General features: G+C 36.8%; 1 protein-coding gene across 3 annotated transcripts in view; it reads right to left on the bottom strand.

The window, feature by feature from the left end:
• Positions 1-970: 970 nt before the first annotated feature.
• Positions 971-26,740, bottom strand: part of LOC145995979 (protein zyg-11 homolog B-like) — a 41,060-nt gene continuing 15,290 nt past the window's right edge. For all 3 annotated transcript variants that reach the window (XM_083132086.1, XM_083132085.1, XM_083132087.1), the window contains exons 3-10: positions 19,772-19,912; positions 18,832-19,008; positions 15,645-15,801; positions 12,260-12,409; positions 9,447-9,633; positions 6,589-6,718; positions 6,172-6,322; positions 971-3,804 (exon numbers count right to left, since the gene is read on the bottom strand). In XM_083132086.1, coding sequence (XP_082988212.1) covers positions 3,653-3,804; positions 6,172-6,322; positions 6,589-6,718; positions 9,447-9,633; positions 12,260-12,409; positions 15,645-15,801; positions 18,832-19,008; positions 19,772-19,912 — 1,245 coding nt within the window. In that variant the 3' untranslated portion in view covers positions 971-3,652. The remainder of the gene's footprint in view (positions 3,805-6,171; positions 6,323-6,588; positions 6,719-9,446; positions 9,634-12,259; positions 12,410-15,644; positions 15,802-18,831; positions 19,009-19,771; positions 19,913-26,740) is intronic.

Raw genomic sequence — 26,740 nt, 5'->3', positions numbered from 1 at the left:
TTGCATCAGGTTTTCGAATGAATTTTCATTATATTGCCAGATGTGTTATGAAATTATGTTCCACAGACTCCGGAAGCAAGGAAAGGAGAACATTGCCATCTTGAAAATTGAATGTCTTCACCTTGTATCTCTTTTCTGCCGCTTTAGAACATTGTGACAATGAGGATGATTAAACAAAGCTGATGAAGGAGCAATTGCAAAGAAACACCCAGTGAGACTGAAGTTGGAAGTCACAAAGGCTGAAGACTGTAAATTGCTCTACAGCCTCATCCCAGAAATGTCAGAATTATAAATTCTAGAAGCATAAGAGTTTTAATCTTTAACACATGGGAACTTATCAGATGCGTGCTTTTCAAACTTGCTGCAAGAACTAAGAGATATGAAATCTTTTGTTTTCATGAAATGGCAAGACTATTCACGGATACATATTACCTCCCGACAAAAAGAAAACAGAAATTTTACACAAAAATTCTTGTTCGGCACCCCCCATATATTATTATAATAATAATTGCCCGTGGCTCATAGGCCTTGAAGGGCCTAGGCCGATCTCCCAACTGCCAGTTTCCCTCCCACAAACCTACCTAGAGGTGTGGAGATCTTCAACAGGTAATAGGCGTTATAGTAGATTTTGGAGGCTGGGTTACGCTACTCACTCGTAGGGGAGCTCCCCTATTTCCTCACGATGGTGGGTTGCCACCAGTCATATACACAGGCCGAGAACCAGATACTAAACCCCGGCAGACTCGAAACTTTGCCGTCCCGCAGTCGAAGTCCAAAGCACAGCACCTTAGACCACACGGCCATGGATGCGGACCGGCACCCCCATGGTCACCACGATAGTATAATGTGAAAACCCTATTCAACACTGCTTGAGTTGAGGATGATTTGCTTTCCACATTAACTATTTATTACAAGTGCTATATTTACAAATTCAAAAAAAAAAAAAAAAAATGCATTTTCAAATGCAGTATTTATACAATAAATTGTATTTGCAATAAACAGTAAGTACATTGTGAACACTTTTTGTGCAATTTCAATTATCAGTACACGCACCAGCAAGGAACGTTGGGTTGAAAAGGAATGCAGTATTTTGTTTTAAATAACATTTTACTTGGAAAGAATTGAAATTTTCTCATTTTTTTTGTTAAAAATAGTAACAATAAATATTGTTTTGTCATAACAGCATCTCCTACCTCAAGTGTATAAAAATGAACAAAAATACAGAATTGATATATTATCTGCAGTTTTCGAGAAATGAAGTGTTAATTCCTGCGACGTAGTGGTGGTTTTGGTTGAAACTAGCCATCCCAAAGTGCATATTTCGGGTGATCTAGTTTGAAACCAGCCATCCAGTAAAGTTTAAAACCCTGGGAAAATCACACATGTGGTCTTGTGCTGTACTTGCAATATTACTGGGTGTCCCTATTAAAAGCCCAGCTCAAAGAAAAGGAAAGAAAATAAAGACTTGCCATTGTGGAGGCATTAGTGCATATTATGTAAAGCAGGGGTTATGCACCAACCCACACTAGTTGGACGACCTGATGGATCGTGCTACAGTTACTCACAATGTTGTTCGTACAGGGCAATGTATCGACAGAGTCAGATTTGCTAAAGAGCATTTACATAAGCATCAGGAGTTTTGGGACAACGTGATCTTGTCCAATTAAACCGAAATAAACCTGCAAGGATCAGACGGTGTGACCAGTGTGTGTGGAGGAGGGCACATACACAGGACAATGTTGCCAATACAACACCTACGGCAAAACATGGTGGAGTATCCATTATGATCTGGGCCTCTATGTCGACTAAAGGAGTTGGGGAAAATGCAAGTCATTGATGGAAACATGGAGAAACATGTCTGCAATAATATCCTCAAGAATGACGTGAAAAAAAGTGCCCAGCAAATGGGGTTGCCACTGTGTTCACGTTCCAGCAGCATAACGACAGCAAACATTCTGCTCAACTCAACAGGGACTGGTTGATTTTGAATGTACCAAAGCAGTTGAAAATGCCAGCTCAAAGTCCAGATCTGAATCCGATTGAGCATTTATGAAGAAACGTGTCCATAAACATGAGTGCAAGTCAAAAGAAGATCTGAATAGGGCCGTCGCTTTACAGTGGGAGGGAATCAGCCCAGATATCTGCAAGACCTTGGTCGCTTCTATGAACAGGAGATGCCAAACAGTTATGTTATTCATCTGGCTATTAAACTGTCTCATTTTGTAACATTTTTATGTTTCTTTTTCTGTTTTTAAGTGTACAAACAGAAATGTGACAAAAGTAGTTTGCTTACACTAAAATGTATGTTGTTTCATTATTAATAAAGTTTATGGGGAACAAACGATTGTAAATAAATCACTGTGTGTGTTATAACTACATGTAGGGAGAATACCTAATGTACTAAGGCTTATTCTATTTTTGCTTTCTTTTCCTTCTCATAATTCATCTGTACGAAAACATTGTGAGTAACTATATCTATGATATTGGGAGTGCCAGAATTGCATAAGGTGCAGCATAAGAGTTGAGGCACGTCCAGATACATATTGATTCTGCAGGTCATCGTTTTCAGCATCTTCGTAATCAGTAAGTATGCACATTTCATTTCTTTTCAGGATCCTTGGCATGTAACTGTTGATCGGAGCCAGGCTACTTTTAACTGGGACACCCTGTACTTTGTAAATGTTTATTTATTTGAAGTTATCAACTCTTCACATCAGTACTGCATTTAATGAAAATTAGTAATAATTTTGTAAACCACGAAGAGTAGATTGCTATTCATGCATGGATCATGAACTAACTGTAAAAGCAACACCATTCTAAACACATTTATTGCAATTTTATGAAAAACTACAATTTACAATTCCACTGAATACAAGTCTGTGTGTTTTGTCCTGAAACTAGCAATTTACGATGATGGAAGGTCATTTCACATTTCATCCTGAACCAATTTAGTGTTATGTTGGGCTGCAAAAGTTGTAGGTGAATACAAATAAGTTATAATATATACATACAATTAAATAATACAATTTTCTTTACATATTCAGATGATTCAAAAGACCACCTCCACACAAGGGTATGAACTTTTCAAACAACCCTCGTAGAAAACCACTTTACAACACAATTTCAAATTAGATGTACAGAGTAATTTGTTAACCTTACAGAAATGAACTTTAATTTGTTTTAACCCATAACAACGAAAAAAGATGTAACAAACCACTGTATAAAGGTGTCAACAAAAAAGATATACATATATTAACTAGATGACACGAAATCATTTTTTTAAAAAAAGGAGGGGGAGAATAACACTGAAGATTTCGAGCACAAGTCTATTATGCTTTATTTTCCCCAAAGCTGGTGATTTGACTACAAGCATAGCGGCATCATCTTTCAATATCAAGACAATATCATCAGAGGGGAAAAATATTTCTGTGACTAGTTTCTCCTTCAGAACTGCCCACACGCTAATATCAGGAGCTGATGGTGTGAGCATGTATGCACATACAGAGCCTCTCCAATTCTAATAAATATTAATATCGTTCTTACAGTGACACTGGTGTCTAAAAATTTGCTCTTTCTTTTCACAACTATTCTTTAATCGAGAAAATAAAATCAGTCAACCATAACCATTTGTAATTAATATAATCTACTAAAATCAAATTCTCCGGCAGAACCCTTCTGAAATCAGGACTTCAAAGATAGACTGGCATATGCGCCTCACATTGTAGTTCACTGTTGGATTTTCCATCAAATGTCCCAGGATTCTGTCACCACCTTCTTCTACCAGCATTGGGCAGTAACGTTTAGCTACAAAGAGAGGGAATCAAGTATAAGGAAAATGCTTATGCAAATTCTGGAACTCCAAAAATTGTTTCTTCCACAACTGTTCTGTAACTGGGAAATTAAAATCAAGTCAACCGTAACAATTGTAATTACGAGGGTCGTTTCTTAAATAATGCACACTATTTTTTGATTACATGTTTATTGCATGTTAGGCAGTATCTTCTTACAGTCCTTCAGTGTTTAGTAACTGTAACCCAGTGTCTCAGAAGATTTGCTGTGCCAGTTAGGGTACCACTGTTGTTCAGTCCGTGGATGGCTTGGGTACTGCTGCAGAAAACTCTTCCACGGAGGTAAAAACGTTGTCCACTTATGGGCTCTTTCAACTTGGGGAATAAGTCAAAGTCTATGGACTCATGTCTGAACTGTGTGGGTGGTGAGTCAATACTTCCTACTCATAATTGCTCAGCAAATCGGTCACAAACTTCCTGAGGTGCAGGCGTGCAAAAATGAATGATCCATTCCAAAACAAGCCAGGCTGGTTTTTGTGCAGTTTTCTGCGTAATTTTTGGATCCAGGCATGATAAAATGCTGCTGTGGGACTAGTTTCATATGAGGAACTATTGGTCATGATGATTCCTTGGTGATGATTTGGTTCACCTTTACTTGTGTTTGTATAATGTTGTTTGCCGTGGGGATGATGGGACTTCAATCATTGTTCAAAGTTTACAGTCCACTGTTTCCTCACCATAAACTTCACGCAAAGCACTGTGAATTTCTGTCGGAGTTTTTACCATGGAAACTTTCAATTTTAATACAATATCTTTTTTGGCCTCCAACTAGTGTTGACTAGAAAAGTGACGAAACATTCAACTGCAATCGGTGTAACGTTTACTCTGATTGTATAATCCAATCTGCAGTGTTGCCACTTTGTGCAATATTTATGAAATTACCCTCGTATTGACTACAGATGGACAGACAGACTTTTTTTTTCTTTACAGAATCATAAAGTACCAAAAGTCGATTCTACTGATCTGATTTAAATTACAGATATTCCTTGAACATGAATGGTTCATTAATCTCCATAATTCATGTAAGTAACCATATAATGGCACTCAGCGTTGCTTTGAAAAAGAAACAAGCATATGTATGCATTTACTTATAAAACTAGGGTACATGAATTATATGTTCATAAAAGTATAACAACAATGACAGAATTTTGCACTAAATTACGACCTATTTAGATAAATCAGATTGTAAAAAATATCAGTAACTTACTGGTCGATACTGATAGAGTATCGATAGTGTCCCATCCCTATTTAAATTTAATAAAATTCTCCATTTAAATATTAGTTATAAAATAATAACAAAACCGGACTGCTTGTTTCACAGTGAAGTTGCTATGTTCCAACAATATAACATCCATTGTATAACTGTTTCTCTTTTGTTACATTTATCCCATTGTTATAACTGTATCTTTCATCAAAGTAAAAATTTGTGTGTAATGAATGAAGTGTGTGTTCTCCTTAAACCATACAACAAAAGCATTATTTATGCTTGTAATAGCCATAAACTACAATAGAAATAATAACAATATTGAACTTCAATTTTCAATTTAGCAACAGTAACAAAAAAATAATACCAGCAGGATTTCTGTCAAGATATTGTTGTTTGACTTCTCGCATGCAGAGAAATGCACATTTAAAGTATTTATTAATTTACTTAGTGGCAACTATAGCTAATTGTCTCACAGGCAGCAGTTAGTAAATCACAGAGCTTTGAAACTCAAACATCCTCCCTACTTGCCAAATCTGGTGCTGGGAGAATTTTCACAGCATCAGAAATAAAACTTGTTCTAAACAGGGTGTCTACCAAAATAACAAATCTAAAATCTTAATTTATTCGACCCCTACTTAGGTAAAATTGGAAATTAGCAATTAAGAAAATAAATATTTATTTAATGACAAACTGCTATCAAAAGGCCAGTTAAGATGAAAACTGAAGCTGTATTTAACATGAGAATTAGACTTGATTTATCTCTTAATGCATCCTGGACTTTTATTTGGCAGACTAGCAAGGCTCTGACACCTGGAGACTCAACCAGTATAATCTTATGCGAGGCTTGTGTTGTGGTCCCCATATATTTGAGATTGCCCCTTCATGCACCTTATATTAAAACTATTCATCCTCGTATTCCAGATTAGCGAAATGGGGCAGAAAAGTGAAGTAAAACAAACAAAATCAAATCAATCGGTCAAAAAATTCTTGACCACAAGCATAATTTCTCAACTTTCATGACTGGTAGACAATCTGTAAATGGAGCGTGTGTGAATGAGATTTTTAAAAGTCGGAACCCAGCAAATGATTAATTGAAAATATGAGACAACAACTTACCATTTTTAGTGCAGACATGTTGGATGGCCCAAACGGCCCACAGCTGCACTTGGTACGCCTCGTGGCAGGCCAGCAGAGGAAAGAATGGATGGAAGGAGCGGTACGCCACCATCTCCCCCTCTGGTGTTTCCCAATTTACTACCACCTCCCCCTGAAAAGAAAAGTATAATATTTTGTTTTACACACACTTGCATCGGAGATAACAGTTTTCATAAACTTCTTTATCTCCACAAAGCGAACACTAGCACTGCTAAATCAAAAAATTAAGAGAGTAAGAAAAATCACTGCTGCAATGATAAAATATCAAGAGCTGTATTAAAGACTTGACACTTAATGCTAGGGCCATATATTCATTGTGTAAAAAAATCAGCATGTTGTGTTTCTACACAGTTTAGAACCAAATGAGTGACAACATACCAACTCATGCAGAAGAATGTCTCTTGTCACCGTCGTGACAGTCCAGTGAGTGGCACCATCGCTTGCCAGATGAGCTATTATGCCCGCTGCAAAGTAACTCACGTCTATGTGCTTCGAATGAAGCAACATTCTGTAACGAAAGATAATTTAAACATGTTTTAAATTAAAAGAATTCTCACGAATAAAAATGGCTTTTCTAACCTACAATATACAAGGGTTGTTCAAAAAGTAATGTCCTACATTTTGTTTTCAATTGAGAACTGTTTATTCTATGTAAATGAAATTCACACTCAGTAAAAGTACATGTTTCAGCTCCATATGTTATTGTTCTATAAATTCTCCACTTATCATCGTAGGGGAGCCAATATGGTCTAATGATGATGCTAATTTTTTCCAACTTCTTTTTGATTCTGAAGAAAATTTGAGAAAATATTTTTGCACTCATTAAATGAACCTGGCATCAAGTTTCCTCTAACAGCGAGAACTAGAAAGTACATGACTGGCAGATCCCTAGGCAGATTAGGAATGGCAGTTTGGTCTTTTCAAATCAAGTGCAACATGAATTGTCTCCTCCCCCTATGAATTTGCTACTTCTGTGTCGTGGAGGAACCAAATGTCCTTTGACGAATTCCTGGCCTCCCTCTCTGCATGCCTTATGCCCCCAACCTCTTATCAGGAGAACATTTGAAACAATTCCACTTGTGTGTTTATGTGCCATATGTACCACTTGTGTGTTTATGTGCCATATGTAGCTCTTAAGAAGTACATATTCCCTTGTATCTCCGAGTGATATGTACAAAGACCTAAGGCAGCTGGTAGCAAACCATGTACAGGGATATTCAAAATGATTGTCAAGGTTTGAATATTTTTTTCTGAGCAGGTCAGGAAACATGATGGAGACACACACGACGTTTTCTTTCATAATAGGCAGTGTCCTTTAATCACGCATTTTGCCTCTAGGAGGCAGGTTTTACAAGCTGGAAGTGGAGCATAGGTGGGACCTAATTTATATCCACAATAAAATTAGTACTTCCCATGTTATTTTACTGGATATTTTGATCATACAATCACTGGACAAAATGGTAATACTGTGGGTGTACTGAACTGTTTATTAAGAGTTTCCAAGTTCAAAAGATGCAAGCAGAAGAAAGCAATTTATGAGTGTACAAGTGTATATGATGTTTATATATGTAAAATACAATTTCTTATTGCTTAATAAAACAGTAGTATGGTATCGAAGAGAATAAACCTGAAAGCCTCGTATCTTATGATGTTGTTTCATGTCTCGTATGCTACAGGTAGTTTAAGCATGACGATAAATATGGATGGATGAGTATTGATGATAAAAGAGTGTGCACAATCTGTTGTGTCTTCTCCAAGACACGAACTCGGATGCATCCATTTTTGTGGTAAGTTGTTAAGCAAGTAGAACATATATTATACTGTACAAAACATTACTATATCAAAGTATATCTTACCTCACTGATACATGACAACCAGTGGTATACATTTTCCAGGTTTTCCAGAAATAAATTCAGATTTTTACAGGCTCATAATCGCAGTATCGAGTGTTACCAAGCGACATGCTTTATCATGCAACAATGCAAAGCAAGAAAGAAGCATAAACAACCTAACAATGAAAGAGGTTCCATGGAGTCTATGAACCATCTTACATGCAGGATACTCAATGAGAATGGAAAGTAATCAGTCTCTGAAGTAAGACTTGATAACTTGAAGTTCAACAATAAAAAAAACTATGCTCTTCCCCTACATTTGGCACTGGCAAAAGGCCAACTAGTTCTCTTGCTCATTCTTAAATGATGTCCTTGATGGAATTTATACTGTTCTTCCTGCCCACCACTCACTATTTCATCATTTTGCTTATCTTATTTCAATACAATTCTGCTTATCATATCCTACTTAAATATTCCCCATGTCTTTACGACACGGTGCAATTCTCAGGGATCTTTCTTGAACAAAGCCAATTTTCCTCGTAATGTACAAAAAATGAGTCACAGAACCTAAACCATTCCTAATTGCCTTGTACAGTTTAAAATGTCAACATACTGTCAGTAGGATATAAGAAAGCAACCTTACAGTTTATTCACTTTGGGTACTATTTACCAACAAAGTACAAAGGCTTCGCTAGAGATTTGTTGTTCTGCTGAGCACAAGGGTGGACAAAATATTAACATGCATGATGTAATCTTATGTTAATATTTTGTAATATCACTGTAAACCCTTAATCAGTTGTTGTCACTTTGCGTTCAAAATCTCTAGTGTGGACTCTTCACGTTGGGTAAGAGGGTTCATGGTGGGTTACCACCCTCCTTCACCATCCCACGTGAGGATGCAGACTAAGGTTTACATCCATATTGTAATTATCACAAAGAATGCCATACGTGGCTTTCCTATTTCCATTATTATTAGTTTATAAGTCCTCTATTTTAAACATTCTGTTCCATGGTGTTACTCAGAAGTACCTACGAAGCTAGTTTGTCCGTTTCAAAATCGTCAGGTACCGTTATCCCTATTGAACTAGAGGACACTAACTATTATGAAAGAAAACTTTGATATTGTCTCCATCAATTGCCATCGTTATAAATTCTGTATGTTATCAATTGGCATGGCTATAAATTCCATGTTTCCTGACCTGCCCAGAAAAAAGTATTACAACCCTGACAGTCATTTTGAATAACCCTGTATGTAAGTCAACTCATCTCTTATTTACATGCATACCTATGATAAACTTTGTTAGTTATGTACAAATGTGAATAGTAGGTAATTGGAACTGGACAAACTGACTTGTTAGCACATTCATGTTTGATAATTGCACACTTCTGATTCTTACAAGTTACCTGAGTATGGAAATGAAATTCTCCACCATCAGCATTTTCCGGAGACTTGATACTTCTGCAATGTTGTTAATGAGGCCCAGCACCTTTGTTTCCACAGCACTCTCTCCTTGGAAGTTCTCTAGAACTTCAAGGAAGAGCTCCATGCCCCCTTCCTGAAGGAACACTGAACACGTGGTTGGGGACTCATCTAGAAAAGAAAGAATTGCACTGTCAGTCTCGAAGTTATATTGCTGACCTCCATGATGGAGCGGTTGGCACAATGTAATTAGATGCCACAGGTCCTGGTTTCGAATCCCGACCTGAGCATGGGTTTTTATTGTGAGTGTCCATCAATCTCATATCATCATCCCCCACCTTCATCTTCGCAATTAGAGAGGGGGGAGGGAAGTTAATTTTGTTGTTTACTCCCAAAAAAGCTTTGTCCTTGTACTCCACATATAAGAGAAATTAAACAACTATGAAACCCTGCTTATCATTTTGGGACATGTATTATATAACACAAAGAAATGCATCCCAGGTTAAGTTAGGTTACTCATACTTATGGCATACTTAGCAGCATGAGAAGTCTTTCAGTCTTATCTCGAAATTTGAGAAGATAATACCGAAACACTGCCAGAAAACTATGGATATACGAGGGTCACTATTTATATTTTGAGCCTAACAATGAAAAAACAGGAATTTGGTATTGAAAACTGCTTTATTGTTTTTCGAAGTATTCTCCTTTATGGTCAATAAACTTTTGCATTCGTTTGAACCATTTGTCAAAGCAGTTTTTCCAATCTTCTTGAGACACCTCCATAATATGGTTTTTGAACGCATCAACGGCCTCTTCCGCAGACGAAAATCGTTGTCCACGCAATTTATTCTTGACATTCGGGAACAAGAAGAAGTCATTGGGTGCCAAATCAGGACTGTAAGGCAAATGCCCCATCAATTCGATTTTTTGACTGTTCATAAAGTCGGTTGTTAGACGAGATGTGTGACAGCTGGCATTGTCTTGATGAAGAATGATCCGACGGCATTTGTTTGTTTTCCGTATTTGACCGAAGACCTCTGGCAAACAAATTGTTGTGTACCATTCACCACAGAGTTGACCGTTCTATGTTCCTCTAAAGGAACAGTTGCCACATGACCAGTTTTCCCAAAAAAACAGGCGACCATTTGTTTCGATGCGCTTCGAGCGCGAACAACTTTTGTTGGATTGGGTTCATCTTGAAACACCCATACAGTCGACTGCTGTTTACGTTCCGGCTCATATGCATATATCCATGATTCGTCACCTGTTACAATCTTATATAAGTCTTTTGAAGCACCATAATTGTATTTATTGAGCATTTGTTTGCACCAATTGACGCGAGCTTCTTTTTGAGTGTTTGTCAAATTGTGTGGGATCCAACGAGAACATACCTTTCTCACAGCTAAATGATCATGTAATATTTTATATATGCTGGTGGAACTAATGCCTATGGTTGCCTCAATCTCACAGTATGTCACATGACGATCTTGCAGTATTAGGTTTTGCACAGCATCAATATTTTCTTGAACAACAACTGATTTTAGACGACCTTCGCGAATCTCGTCGGTGAGCGAATGGCGGCCACGATTAAATTCGTTATACCAGCGTTTCACAGTGGCAAAGGATGGGGCTTTATCGCCAAATGTGGAAGTAAGTTGATCGATGCACTCTTGTTTTGATAATCCACGTCGAAAATCGTAAATAATCATCGCACGAAAAGGTTCACGAGTTAATTCCACTTTATTGTTGTCGCGCAATCTCCAAGGCAACATAAACAACACAAATGAAGCTATTGACAAAAAAATTTGAAGTACGTTATGGTCAATAATGCCAGACGATTCCGTGCAAACGTCAAATCGCGCCTAACTTCAATCAGTGTTGCCAAGGCTCAAAATATAAATAGTGATCCTCGTATGCAAAGGATTCTTATAATTCTTTCAATAATATCAATACATCAGCCTAACACATTAAAGAATCTATTTTCAACATTGACAGTCCTGATTAATTTGATTCTCCCAGCAGGTTTGGCAATTTCACCGTGGTTTTTCGAAATGGCGCACTCCAGGTTTGTTTGTTTTCCAGATAAGAAGATTGGGTTTTATTGTAGGTTTTTTCCAGGTTATTCTTCAAAATATACACTTAAAAAATGAATTACATTCTTACAAGCAATGTATCTGAACATACAATTTGCATTGATCATGCTGATACTTTAAAACTGAAACCATTTAAAGTACTTCTGAATATTAACAAATATTAAGATGTAAGTTTTCCATTGAAACTAAACCATATCACCTCTCCAAACTGCCAGTTTTTTAGATATATTATTACGCCTAATATTTTTACACGCGACTGTTATGTCTTTTATCACCAAGGCTCAAGAATACTTTTTAAAGTGTGATTTAAGCTCACTTTTTGCTCATGATAGAATACAAAGGTATGAGTTATGGTAATAACAACCTACACTAATAACCATGTTTTCCAGCCCTGGAACACTATTCGTGACCAAAAAAATGTTTATCTCTAGAACATAGTTGGGTGCTGCCAACAGAACCATGTATTGTTTACATAGTGTAGGTTAGCATTGATTCTTGGTGAAGTGATGTACCCAACTGAAATTTGCCTCTTCCGACTAACTTCTGGATACACCATTGGCCTAGTGTTAGCAAGTATGCTTTCAATTTTAACAGAAAGGGACAGAAACAGCATAGGATTTGGTCTCAACATGTTGCACATGATCGTTACGTGCAAGAGCATTAAACAAGAAATAAAATAGAGCAATATATATGAGTTAACTTGCCTGTTAAATTCCACAGGGCACTTAAAGTAAACTTCATAGTGATATCGACTGTTCCGGTCTCCACCTTCCCTCTCACGATCGACAGCAACTTCTGCATGTACTGGGGCTGGGCACCAAGCATGGATGTTTCGCTAGTAGAAATCTTGGCAGCTGAAATATAAAACTTCTTCAGTCAATGCACGAAAATAATCACATCAATATTTCTTTAACTTGCTTCCGAGAAAAAATATTGACAATGTTATCAACACAAGGCGTAAAATATATCCTTTTTTACATAAACTAAGCAAGTTCACAAGAATTCATAGCCTTTATTTATTGTTAAAGGTTCTGTATTGCTCAAAGTTTCTCATTCATATTGACAAAACAATTTCCCAGGCTTTTTTTTCAGACCATTTCATGGCACTTTTAACATGCAAATAATGAGTTTTAAGGACATGTTTCGCCTTTGGCCTCCACAAGTAGAGCCGGCCCCCGTCGCAGAGTGGTTAGCACATCGTGTTACGATGCCAGGAATACCAGGTTCGAATCCTAGCCTAGGCATAAATGTTTATGAGTGTCCATTCATCAATTTTATCACATCATCACTCATCTCCATCTTTGCAAATTAGCCAAAAAGTGGCGCAAAAAGCAAAGTACAATAAAGTAAATCAATCAATCCACCAGTAGAGGCGTTTTCGAAAATTCCCCTTGTTTTGAGAAACTGTGTGGTTTGCTTTTGCTGTTTAGATATCACAGATATCTTAGAAGAATCATGTGAATTCTCTAGAAGGAATTCTAATCTGATGTAATTTTTCAAATATGGAATATCATAGCAGCTTATCAAAAGGGGGTGGGGGATTCAAAAATGACTTCGCTAGCAAAGGTTAATCACCCAGCATGACCTTAAGTGTTAAACTGCACTTGGTATTAAAGAAAATAAAGTTTATTCAACATTGTTCAAAATAAACTACAAAATTATTATTCAATCAAGAAACTGGTTCAAGACAAAAACAGTTATTTTTTTTTAATCCTCAAACCCTGCGAAATACATAAAAAAACTTGATTTTCCCTGACATTTGCAGGGTATATTTTCAAAATTCCCTGACTTTTTCACTCATAAGTTGATTACTCCAACCTTTCTAAGGTCTAGGCCTAGCAGCAGAAATATTTACACGTGTACTTACGGAAGTATTTTTTAAGTACTCTAGGAACATGTTACGTAATATAAATGCACAAAGCACATGAATGGAGAGATGAAAGGTTGAAGACTAATTGGTTAATATACAAGATGCCAAAACTTTGCTCCGATTGGTAAAACCGTCAAGTTGAAGACTGTATTCTCGTTCTCCATGAGAAATATGAGGGAGTGTGTTACGCATTTATTTACGTCATTTTTAATACTAGCCAAAATGTCAAGCAAAGCTTATTCAGGGTGTATACCAAAATAACAAATCCAAAATTTTGACCTTTTCATGACTTTTCCTTGCCTTTCATTCCTTCTTCTTGACTTTTTTCCTTCATCTTCTTAACATTTATATAATCGCCCCCCGCCAACTTAGATATAGTTGGAAATTAAGAAATTAAAAAATTAAGAAAATAAACATTATTATTCAATGAAAAACTCTTAACCACAAGGCCAGTTAAGATGATTACTGAAGTGGTACTTTAACAAGAGATTTAGACTTGCTTTATGTCCAAATTAATGCTTCAGACATCATCCTGGATGGGGAATGACCACTTTACTTCAATATTTTTACAAAACTTCACATACAAGAATGTAGTTCTTAAGAAACAAAGCGAAAATATCTTAACCACAACTTAAAACAATAGATTTCCAAATATTAAATTTTATCAAATCCCAGTACAGGTACTGTATGTAAATTCACTATAGCAGGTGTGCGGGTTAATAATTCTTAATTTCGTCCTTGGATGGTGCTGGAAGCAAGGGTTGGTGCACAGTCTCAACTGTTACATCAGTGTGTTGCCAGGAGAGTACCTGTCAAAATGCCGTGGATGTGCAACCCAGTGTGAGTGATCGTGAAATATTCGGTTTGTGTGGGAAACATGTTGACCTTCAAACCAAATAAGGAGCATGTGCGGCATGTCCTGATTTTCTTGTTCAATAAAAAGAAAAACGCGACTGAAAGCCATCATAACCTTCTGGAAACGTACAGTGACAATGTCCTAACGCAAGACGTGTGTGCGCATTGGTTTTGATGATTCAAAAGTGGTGATTTCCACTTGAAAGACAAAGATCGCACGGGCCAGCCGTAAAAATTCCGAGATGCCGAATTGCAAGCACTGTTGGACGAAGACGATATGCAAACGCAACAACAACTGGCAGAGAAGTTAAATGTCGGTCACCAAACCATATCTGATTGTCTTCATGCCATGGAAAAGATCCAGAAGGCAGGAAAATGGGTCCCACATCATCTGAACAACAGACAAATGGAAAAGCTAAAAACGGTTTGTGAAATGTTGCTTTCTCGGCATGAAACAAAGTCTTGCTTGCATCGGATAGTGACTGGGGACGAAAAATGGATCTACTTCGAGAACCCAAAATGCAAGAAGTCGTGGGTTGAACCAGGACAACCTTTAACATCGACCGCAAAATTGAATCGTTTCGGAAGGAAGACAATGCTGTGCATTTGGTGGGATCAGAAGGGTGTGGTGTACCATGAGCTTCTGAAACCAGGTGAAACAGTGAATGCCATTCGCTACCGCTCATCAATTTGAACCATGCATTGATCGAAAAGCACCCAGTTTGGGCGACAAAGACACGGAAAAGTGATTTTGCAGCATGACAACCCCTATCACACACAGCGAAAGGCATCAGACCATTTCTACACTTGGCTGGGAATTATTGCCCCACCCGCCATATGCACCAGACTTAGCCCCTTCGAACTACCACTTGTTTTCATCGGTCTCATTCACTTTCCCAGCAACACTTCAACAATTACGAAGATGTCGAACAATGACTTGCTGACTGGATCACCTCAAAATGTGAATGATATTTCTGGTAGGGCATCCACAATTTGACGGACAGATGGGCAAAATGTATAGCTAGCGATGGGGCATACTTTGAATAAAGCATTTGTTACCTTTCTCCCCAGATACACTTGTTTTGTTTTTTCGGATCAATTAAGAATTATTAACCAGCACACCTGGTACTGTGAAAAGTAGCAAAAATTATTGACTGCAAGCATACTTTCTTGACTTTTTCTTGATATTCTTGACTGGTAGACACCCTGTTATTTCATGTTAACTTTATAAAAAGACGGGCAAATTGAGACTGAGATCTGAACCATTGTGTGCTTCCACCAGAACACCTTCATAACAAAAGAGCCCAGATGTGTATGTCATGTTTTAATTCAATGATATACTTATTTTTTACACTAGTACCTACCTAAAATGGAGCAAATGGCTACACTCATCCTGTTCATTGAAGCGTCATCAAACTGGCACAGGCAGTTCATCACTAAACGAGCGCATCTGTACTTGTCGAATGCCACATCCTGTAGAATCCTGTCACTGCAAAGGGTGAGCAACGTGTTCTTCTGAAGCTGGAAGAAACAGGGGAAACTGTAGATCAACAAACAAGCACACCTGCCTCTTGTCAGGATAAGAATCAAGATGAAGAACATGCTTGTAAAAGCTGTATCAGGCAAAGCTCAATTTTACATTTTACAAGGGGCCAAAGTGAAAAACCTGTGTGTTTCGTTTGTAACGTATTAGTCATAATTAGGGGCATGCATATTTCGTTTTTAATGAAAAAACGAAATTTGAAAAAACACATTGTAGTGTTAATTTTTCATGTTTTTGAAAGGTGTGAGATGCATTTTGTGACCATATTTTGTCACGAAATAATGCGAAATGAACTGCAAAAAGCGAAATTAACTCTTAAACACAAAATTCAGGGTTTATTCACCAACGCGACACCTTCTGAGGTCTGAATTATCCTGAGAGTTATGCAATTTCCGGAAAATTGATTAATTCTGCTGTTAATATTGGAGAAGCAAAAATTGACTCCTTTACACAGAAATAAACTTAATACTCTGATAACTACATAAATGTGCTATTACAAGTGAAATGTTAATTCTGTGGAATAAGTGTAGTTTTTAAATCAAATTTAGGATTATATTCACAATTTTGAAACCAATATGTCTTTTTATATACCACTTTTCATCCATTTTTTCACCGCTATAACACCGATATTTTATTTTATTTACCGCTTTTGAACCCGAAATTGACTCAGTTTTCGTACCGAAATTTTGCTTTTTATTTACCAAAAATATGTGCCTCTAGTCATAATTTTATGTAAATGGTCGAGTGAAGGAATAACAATACATGAACATTATATACTCAAGCTTTTATCCACAACTGGGCACTTTACAAAAATTCCTTGCTACAGCCACGATCCCATCTGAACATACATGAATTCCAAGCTCCTTTTTGATTGATTCAAAATTATGGGCATGTCAACAAATAGGCTATTTGTACCTATCATGCAATATATACGCCCTTAACTAAAACGAAATTGAAGATGGGATACTAATAAAAATAAAAAAATATGCATTAAGAGCATGCGGAACAGTTTCTGCCAAGCTCGTCTCTCAGAGTCAGTGTTGCCAACTTGGCTCTTTTGGGGCCTCATCTGGCTCTTTTATGCACTCGATTGGCTGTCAATTACGGCACCTGATGCATGCCGCACTATGATGCCATCAATGGCTCCAACCATTTGCCTGAGTATACATTTTGCACGTGATGCAATATTATTATATTTGCTGTGTCGCACCAGCCCCCTCTTACCTTCCCAGCTATTTTTTTTACAGCACCATTGAGATGACATAATATTGTTATCCAAGAATCCTTTATTTGAGTTCATACGATCATTGTTGGATTATTGAGATGAGTGATGCCACTTGAAAATTTGGCTGTGGTAGCAGAAAAGTGAATTTCACTGCGAGTCGAATGGAGTGGGGTGTATATGAGAACCGTGTGGCAGTAATCGCACTGCACAAAGTTGGCAAATCACCACTTCCAACACCCTAAAAAAGCTGAATATCAGCAGGATGTTTGTGAATCGGACCATCAACAGATACTGTGACACAGGGACACTTGAGGACCACCCCAGGAAAGGTAGACTTCGCAGCTCGTGAAAGCAGTGGCAGCGGGGTTTCGATGAAATCCTATCAGGAAACAAGCAGTGATGGCTCGAGAGCTGAACATTTCGAAAATGTCGATGCTGCGTGTGCTCCGACCACTTATCGCGAAGTACTGGTCACTTCTTCACTTCACAGCTTAAGGTCCAGAGGGAGCAGAAAACAAAACGACTTCTTCAGCATTATGCAAATGGTGTCCACAGGAGGATCCTTTTCAAGGACGAAAAAATCTTCATGATTGAAGAGTCTTACAATCGTCAAAATGACCATGTTTATGCCTCGACATCCCAGGAAGCTTGTGAAAACACTCCACGCATCCTCAGAGGCCATCATTCCGCCTCATTGATGGTTTGGTGGGGGGTTTTGTACGATGGCACAACTGACCTCCACTTCTGTGAATATGGTGTGAAAACATCTGCAAAAGTGTACCAAGCGACAGTGTTGGAGCCACTTGTGAAATCAATGATACGCACCATGTTCAACAATGAACCGTGGAGCTTCCAGCAGGACTCAGCACCGGCCCACAAGGCAAAGATCACACAGGAGTGGCTTCAGAGGAATGTGCCAGATTTCATTGCTTCGGCTGATTGGCCCTCCAGCAGCCCCGAATTCGGCACATTGGACTACAGGTTGTGATCCGTTTTGGAGGGCATGGTCTGTAGGAACGTTCCGAGTCTCAATCGTTCTCTAGTGAAAGCAGTGGCGGACTTTCCGCTTGAGACCATGCATGCTGCGATCGATGACTGGCCTCAGAGACTTCGGGCCTGTGTGAAGGCCAGAGGTGGCCATTTTGAACATTGATTGGTGCTCTGTGTTGGCAATACCTGTACCTTTGTAACATCCAAATATTAATACATTAGCTTGCTCACTGTGCCTGTAGTTCATTATTAACTTTGTAACAGAATTTGTGATATGACTAGGTACATTAATTAAAATATTCAAATTAATTCATATTACATTTTTATTGCATGAATTGGTAAAAGTACGATATAAAAATAGTGATATAACAGCACATATTGATTATCTAGCTTACGTGTAGTTAAGGCCGGCAAAACTTATATATAAAAAAACATTACCAAAAAAAACTGCTGTTAAGGAAATTAATGTTAAATAGATAAAGAATTTAATATTTATTGAATAAAAAAAGGATGTTAGATCGAGTTGACGAAAAATAAAGTTCCTGTAATTTTTTTATGAATGTTACGTTCTAAGTAGTAATAAACCTTGCATAAATGTTTTTGTCATTAAGTCATAAACAAAATAATATTTTCATTATTTAATTTTAGTTATTTTATTATTTCATCATTTTCATTTTTGTACTAAGTAAAACTTAGTAAACTAAATACATCCTTGCTCACTCTGTACAATGCAAACTCTAGAAATATTAGTACAAACAGGACCTAGCACTGAAAACTGGAACAGAAAACTCACTTGGTAATGCCCAGGGTAAATTTCCATCGCCCTGAGGGTAAGATCCACAACATCCTTGAGGACTCTCGGATGGATCTTCTGAGCTAAGTCTCCTTTGGTGAGGTTGTACAAGCACGCTGTGGCTGCCATTTGGACTCCGAACTGCTCCGGATGTTGCTGCATTCCCGGGAGGACCAACTGCAGGAAAAAACATTCACATTTGGTTACTGGCCCGAGCTGTGAGCTAAGAAAATGTACAATCTTTCCAGTGAATCTTCAGTATTTGAGTCTGACACTTTATGTTAAATACATCCAGAAAGTAATAACCATTTGGTAATAAAGAAAAAAAAAAGGCATTTATCGTACAGAGAGACAAGTTCTTGCTAGGTCTGAACTGATACCACTTTGACCAGATACTGATACTTGAAAAATGTAATAATTGTAAGTTGTTCTCAATGTTGATAAATACTTGTGTGTGATTCTCAAACTCCAATTACGTGTATGAATTTACAAAGAATTTTACTTTCTATATTCAAGAATTATGTCAGAAAATGAAAATACGAGTTGTGTAATCACAAAATCCAGCTTTCACGCAAAAATTGGTGCAGAATAAAAAGGAAGTTCGAATTTTGCATAATTTAGACTCTGCAAAAGTGTAGCGTAGGATTTTTGCGGATCACATGAGGTACCAAAATTCCGGAAAAGTATCGGATTGTATCGGTAAATAAATTCCAACCGATACTTTCAGATCCAGATACATCGCCATCGATATCAGCTCAGCCCTAGGTTTTGCATAACAATGCAGGCCTCTTGCACCCAAGGTTCACATTTAAGACCACGGGCAACATGGTATGTTACACTAACCACTTCACCATGAAAACTGACACTTGTTCATAATCTGACAGACAATGGAAAAATTACATCTTAAATACAAGGAGTACTAATATCATGGCTAACATACCTGGATAACATCAACACGAGCATCGGTGAAGTTAGGCGTGAGGCGGAAGAGGTTGTACAAGCACTTCTGAATGTACACAGGACGATGAGCATAACGACGCAAGGCTTCAAGAATTTGTGCCTCAGAAGCAGTCCCTGTCACCTGGAATATAGAGAGTATAAAATATTTACCTATCTAATTGAATTAAATTATCCTTAAAAACTGATACTTTACGAGATGACATATTAGAATTTCAACCTTTAGATGCCCTATGTACAGGGTGGTTCATAAGTGTGGAAAAACATCAATCAAGCATCCCTAAACATAGACATGCATGTTTTATTTTTGACAGAAACGCAGAATGTGAAATGACACCCTGTAATGTCCATTTTTCATGTTCTTGAAAGATGTGAGGTGCATTTTCCTACAATGTTGTGTCAAGAATGATGTGAAATAAATTGCAAAATGCTAAATAAACTCTTAAAATTTAGAGTATACCGTAAAACTTCATTAATCCGGACAGGCAAAGGTGCCCCCCCCCCCCCCAAAAAAAAAGCAGACTGCAAGGTTTTAAATGGATAGAAGTCAACAAAAGAACTTCCCAAAAAAATGCAGTCAACCACTGATGAAATTCTCTTTCCTGCCGACTTTGTACTGTACTGTATAGTGTATTTAGGACTATCCCTTTAAATACACCATAATAAATGTGTTTTGTTGCTATAAATGGAGTTTTATGCACTTCTACTGTTCCTTTAGGTTATTTTAGTTAATCCAGACTTTCGTTAAGCTGGTCAACTTATCCCTACCTTTACTCCCGATTAACGAGGTATTTAGTAACACGACACTTTCTGAAGTCTGATTTATACTATAAGTTGTACAAAATCATTGAAAATTGATTAATTCTGATGTACAAATTTGAGAAGCAAAAATGGACTAATTTACACAGCGATAAACTTAAGAATAAATATAAAATAAAAATAAATTTGAATTCAAACTTATATTCACCATCTTAACAATAAAATGCCATTCAATACCCTGCAACATGCTCAGTTTTGTAGCACAATCTTGAATCTGTTATTAAACACAAATATGTATGTACCCATACTTATATACGTGATGCAAGAAAAGAGGGTACATGTGTTACCTTGTTCGTAACATAGCCCTAAAATTAAGCATATCATCGTGTTTCTCATGAAATTGGACACCATTTTGATGTCTATTACAAAAAAAGATACTCGAAGATACCCACCATGTCGGTAACATACCCTAACATGTTTCTCCCCCTTTCCTATATCATGTGGCCCTTACATTGGTGTTTTCCTACCTGTATTTTAGACAGGTGTTTCGACACTTATGGACCAGCCTGTATAATATTTACATGCTGGAGCTGCGAAGTATACATGGGTGACATCCACCCCAATGTCAATGGTGCATCCCTTCCATCATGTTGTAATCTCCCTAAAGTACTTAATTACGACAATTTGTCTACTACTATTTTATTACTGAAAGTCACTTTTTGTGAACACTACTTAAGCTGGCCCCTCCACCCATTTCTTCATCTAGAAGATACACTATGGTAGCAAAAGTGACTTGGAAATAGCTAAAGTAAAAAAATTACTAAGGCAATATATTCTGGTTGCCTCCTCCCCTGCCTCACATCACACAATGCAGCACGGTGCAAAGGTGTAAACATTTTTTTTTTACATATGTTTCAGAAATATATATAGACATGTTCACTTTACATTATCTTATGAAAATTGTACGATGAAATTAAATGAATTATTAAGAGCAGCCCTTGCTACACGACTACATTGCTCGTAATGAAATTACATATATGTGAAATAATGTAATGGAGGGTGGATAACAATCATGATTTTTATTTTAAAAAATCATCTTTGATCATTTCTTTTTACTTAAATCTTTTTTTCTTCATGCTTAAAATTGCTTGTATTGCTTTTGGTGCCATACATATAGATATATGTTTTTTATAGAAATGCTTTTCCTCATAAACGACATTGTAAAATATTTGAACAGTTTGATTAACTAACTAAAACTAACTCTCTAGCCTTCTTAAACCCGAAGGTTCATGACTGCAGCAACACAGGCCTTCCATCTGTCCCTTTCTTGAGCAAGATCTATATACTCTTTCCCATCCCTACCGATTTCCTTTAGGTCCATCTCAACGTTGTCCCTTGATCTTCGTCTTGGCCTTCCTACAGGTCTCTTACCATCTGGTTTCCCAACAAGAATCCTGTAAACTCCTCTTTCCTCTCCCATTCGTGCCACATGGCCGGCCCACCTAAGTCGTCTTGATTTAATTATTCTAATAATATCTGGACATGAGTACAAATTATGTAGTTCTAAATTATGTAACCTTCTCCACTCACCTGTCTCCTCATCCCTTTTAGGTCCAAAGATTTTCCTAAGGATCTTATTTTCAAATACTCTCAATTTATGTTCCTCTTTCAATGTAAGGGACCAAGTTTCACACCCATATAATACTACGGGCAAAATTACTGTTTTGTATATTTTAACTTTTAGTTTCTTAGATATTAAACGAGAAGACAAAAGTTTATGAAGAGAGAAGTAACATGCATTTCCTGAATTAAGCCTACTTTTTATTTCCTCTTTAATATAATTTTCATTTGTTAATATTACTCCTAAGTATTTGAATTTGGAAAATGGTTCAAACGAGTTGTTATCAATAATTAGATTTTGATTATTACCTAACACTTGGTTTCGGCCTGTAAGCATATATTTAGTTTTCTCTTTGTTAACTTCCAAACCTATCTCTTTAGCAGTTTTGAAAAATATTTTAGCATTATTCTTAATTGTATTCACATCATCCCCCAGTAAGTCTACATCATCTGCATATGCTAACAACTGAGTCACACCATTTAATTTTAGTCCTTCTTTAGTTTCTCTTACCTTCCTTACAGCATATTCTAAGGCAAAATTAAAGAGCAATGGAGATAATGCATCTCCTTGTTTTAACCCATCATGAATTGTAAATTTGTCAGACATATTATTACCCACACGAATTTTACTTTCTGTTTCACTTGTGCATATTTTTATCATACTAACAAGCTTCTTAGGTATTCCAAACTCTACTAATATATTCTGTTTCACTAGTGCATATTTTTATCATACTAACAAGCTTCTTAGGTATTCCAAACTCTACTAATATATTATATAATTTATCTCTTTTGACCGAATCATATGCTTTTTTGAAATCAATGAATAGCTGATGGACATTTTGATGATATTCCCACTTTTTTTCAAGTGTCTGTCTGATGTGAAAAATTTGATCTGTAGTTGATCGGTTACGTTTAAATCCACATTGATAATCACCTATAATTTCATTAGCATATGGGGTTAGTCTTGTTAAAAGAATGTTAGACAATATTTTGTATGTTGTTGAGAGTAGAGAAATTCCACGGTAATTACTGCAGTTCATTTTATCACCTTTTTTAAACACAGGAACAATTATGGATTCTTTCCACTGTTGAGGGATTTCTTCTTTATTCCATATTAAACAAATTAATTTATGAATTTGACATATTAATGAATTTCCACCATATTTAATTAACTCAGCTGGTATTAAATCAATGCCAGGTGCTTTGTTATTCTTTAGCCTTTTAATAGCATCTTTAACTTCAGTCAAGTTAGGTTCTGGAACTAAAGGTTCTGCTGTGTGTACTTCATTTACTTCCGATTTATCTCCTACATGGACATTTAAAAGGTCATTAAAGTAGTTCTTCCATCTATTTAGAATATCGCTTGGGTCAGCTAGAAAATCACCGTCTTTATCTTTTATCAAGTTTACTTTAGGTTGCCACCCCTTTCTAAATTCATTTACACCTTTATATAAATCTCTGATATTTTTTTTTTTTGCTGTTTGTTTCAATTTCGTTAATTTTGCTTTTCAAGTAATCTCTTTTTTTACTTCTAAACGTGCGTTTAACTTCTTGCTTTATTCTATTATAATTGCTTAGATTTGTATCATCCGAGTTATTTAACCACCTAAGTCTAGCCTGATTTCTTATTTCTATTAGATTATGACATTCATTATCAAACCATGGCTTACTTTTTCTTGGTTTATGGTATCCTATCCTTTCTTTAGCTGCTGATTTTATTGCATTACGTATGTGCTTCCAATTCTTATTTACGTCTGTTTCATTTATATTTTCAGCATCATTTAAATCCTGCAAAACATCAAATCTATTTGACAGTTTAATTTGGTAATCTTTCTTAATTATTGCATCAGCAAACTTTCCTGTATCAAATTTTATAACTTTTAGATTTTGTTGCTTATGTTTTATCACTGAGAGTCTTTCTCTTAATTTAGCAATTACTAAATAATGGTCACTGGCACAGTCAGCACCTCTATGTGTACGAACGTCAATTATACTAGTATGCCTTCTCTTATCAATGAGAATATGATCTATCTGATTATGAGTTTTACCATCTGGAGAAGACCAGGTATATTTATGGATATCTTTTATGTTTAAAAGTGGTACTTTTCACAATTAAATTCTTTGAGGTTGCAAAAGTAATCAATCTTATACCATTATCATTACTTAATTCATGAACTTTCTTTACCAATCGTGGGTTTAAATGTCTCTTCTTTGACAATCTGTGCATTACAGTCACACAGTTGGATTAAAGCAAATAAAAAATTATATGTAAATATACATTTTTCTGTATCTGATACTGTGTATATGAACCTACTATAGAACTGTTTCTTGAGTGTGTTATGCTAATGAAACAATCTTAATTGCAGTAACTTTTCTTCCAGTGAAAATAAAACATTCTGGATGTACTCTATAATTGTAACTTAAAATATTCTTATAGACTTTGTAGCTGAATTTTGGCAAGTTTTTAAATGATACTTTGCTAAATATCAATTGCCAGGTTTATTTCCAGTTTAATGATATTGACACTATTAATGGTTTAACATGATTAGTATTTTGTATAATTTTCTACACAAAATGTTTGATATTTCTGCCACAAGAAGTATTGAATTTTATATCAAGAGAAATTTAAGAACTTCCAGTTTACATATTAAATTTCCCTTCATATGAGCTTCAACCCATCAGTACATATATTTTGTTTTCCTTCTTAGAGCCTAATAAATACCATTAAATGTTTACGAGATTAATGTACTTTCACTAAAAGTGATTCTGATATCTACAGAATCCTTATGTACATCATTCCATAAATTTATTTATTTAAAGTGTTGTACAATCTCATCTAAACAAACTTTTCAGACATCTGCAAATTTTCTAAACCAATAACCAAAATTTTCCATACCAAGTCATTCGGGCAATTCATGTCTACACACATGTCTTTAAAAAGGTCACATCATTTTATCTACACACCACAGTTAGCATTCAACTTAACCTAGTTAAAAGTAATAACAAGTAGGGAAACTGAAGAAGTTGATTGATAGATAGGAGCAACATTTTGACTAATGGTAAACTAAGATCCTTTTATGTAAAAAAAAAAAAAAAAAAAGTAACAATCATAGCATAGATAATACATAATTATAGTCAAATTTTGTAATACAGAGGTTGTTTTGAATCTATGGTGACAATTTCCAACTGCACCTACCTTCAGAGAAACCATGTCGCCACCATCGAGAGTGCTCTATTTGGTGGCCATGCATCTTGGCAATTGCCCGACAGCGAAGTTTCCACTGTAGGAGACTGGCGCAAAGTGTAGTCATGCCCAGCCTCAACAACTCCTCGTGCCAGACTTTCCATATCCCTTCGATGGTGTGGGGTCTCCTGTGAGACAAGGCTTGTTTCAGTAGGCCGAAGGCGCAAAAGGCCATCGGTGAGACATCAGACGACTTGACTGGAGTGAAAGGAATGGCACAAATTCCATTTTCTTCTGCCATTTGTTGGACGAAGAGGTGGGTTGAGAGAGATGTGTGACTTGATACCTTGTCTTCATGCACCCACACACCATTCTGGTCCCTCCCGCAGAGATGGGGAATGTCATGGCGATAAACAGATGTCAGGACATTAGCCTGATAATAATCGGAATTAACATTTGTATTTTTGGCAACACAATGTATGGTCAGCTTGCCATTGTACAAGTATCTAGCAATGACCATGAAACCTGTGCCAAAACTTCCCTTACATTCAGTGAACCATCTTTGAAAGTCCCTTGTACCTGTAGATCGATAAAAAATTGCACCTGGCTTGTGACAGCCATCAAGATAAACATAAGCCTCGTCCAATGTAACAACAAACTTCCACTTTTCACCTGACAGGTGCCGCTCATAAAGCTATCGACAGTTAGTGCGACGTTCCTGGATGTGTTTTGGCAAGAGCTTATGAACATGCCCTTTGCGTCGCTTTTCAAAACCCAAATCGTGGTGAATGACGGTGTGCACTGTCTTCAGTAATGTTTGTAGCCGGTTCGCGATACTTCTCTGTGTGACTGGATTCTCCCTAGTGACCAGCATCCTGACGTCCCGAATTGTAGCTGGTGTGCGGCTAGTGACAGGCCGGGGGTTGGCCTGTTTCTGTTCTGCCCCACAGGAATCATCCCACGCTTCGCCTTACCTGCCACTTTCAACACCCGTTATATATGCCATTTTTGAACACAGTGAATCCACGCTCCTTGCACAGTTTTATAATGGCACTATAACTGTAGTTTACGTCTGAAACTGCAGTTATGGAACCCTCTCAATATGCACTGATTATTGGCGGCTTTCTTCCCGATACGCTATCACCATACCTGTCACGCACAGTCAAGGGTCCAAAGTGCCCACACGACTGGCAGCTTCATTCTCTTCCCGCTTGGTGTTGCTTCACAAGGTGTGCAATTTGGTCACCACAGATCGGAAACAACCTCTGTATATGTTCTAAGTCTAATATAAACCAAACAATCCAAAAATTGCAACAAGAACGTGGTAACTGCTAAGTACTAACTTACTATAGTAGACTTTCAATTGAAAATAGTTCAAAGCATGGTCCT

This window comes from Lepisma saccharinum, chromosome 12 (genome assembly GCF_977018435.1).
Source record: "Lepisma saccharinum chromosome 12, izLepSacc3.1, whole genome shotgun sequence".
Taxonomy (NCBI): Eukaryota; Metazoa; Arthropoda; class Insecta; order Zygentoma; family Lepismatidae; genus Lepisma; species Lepisma saccharinum.
The sequence above is the reverse complement of the archived record's forward strand: the minus strand, read 5'-3'. Positions and strand labels throughout refer to the sequence as shown.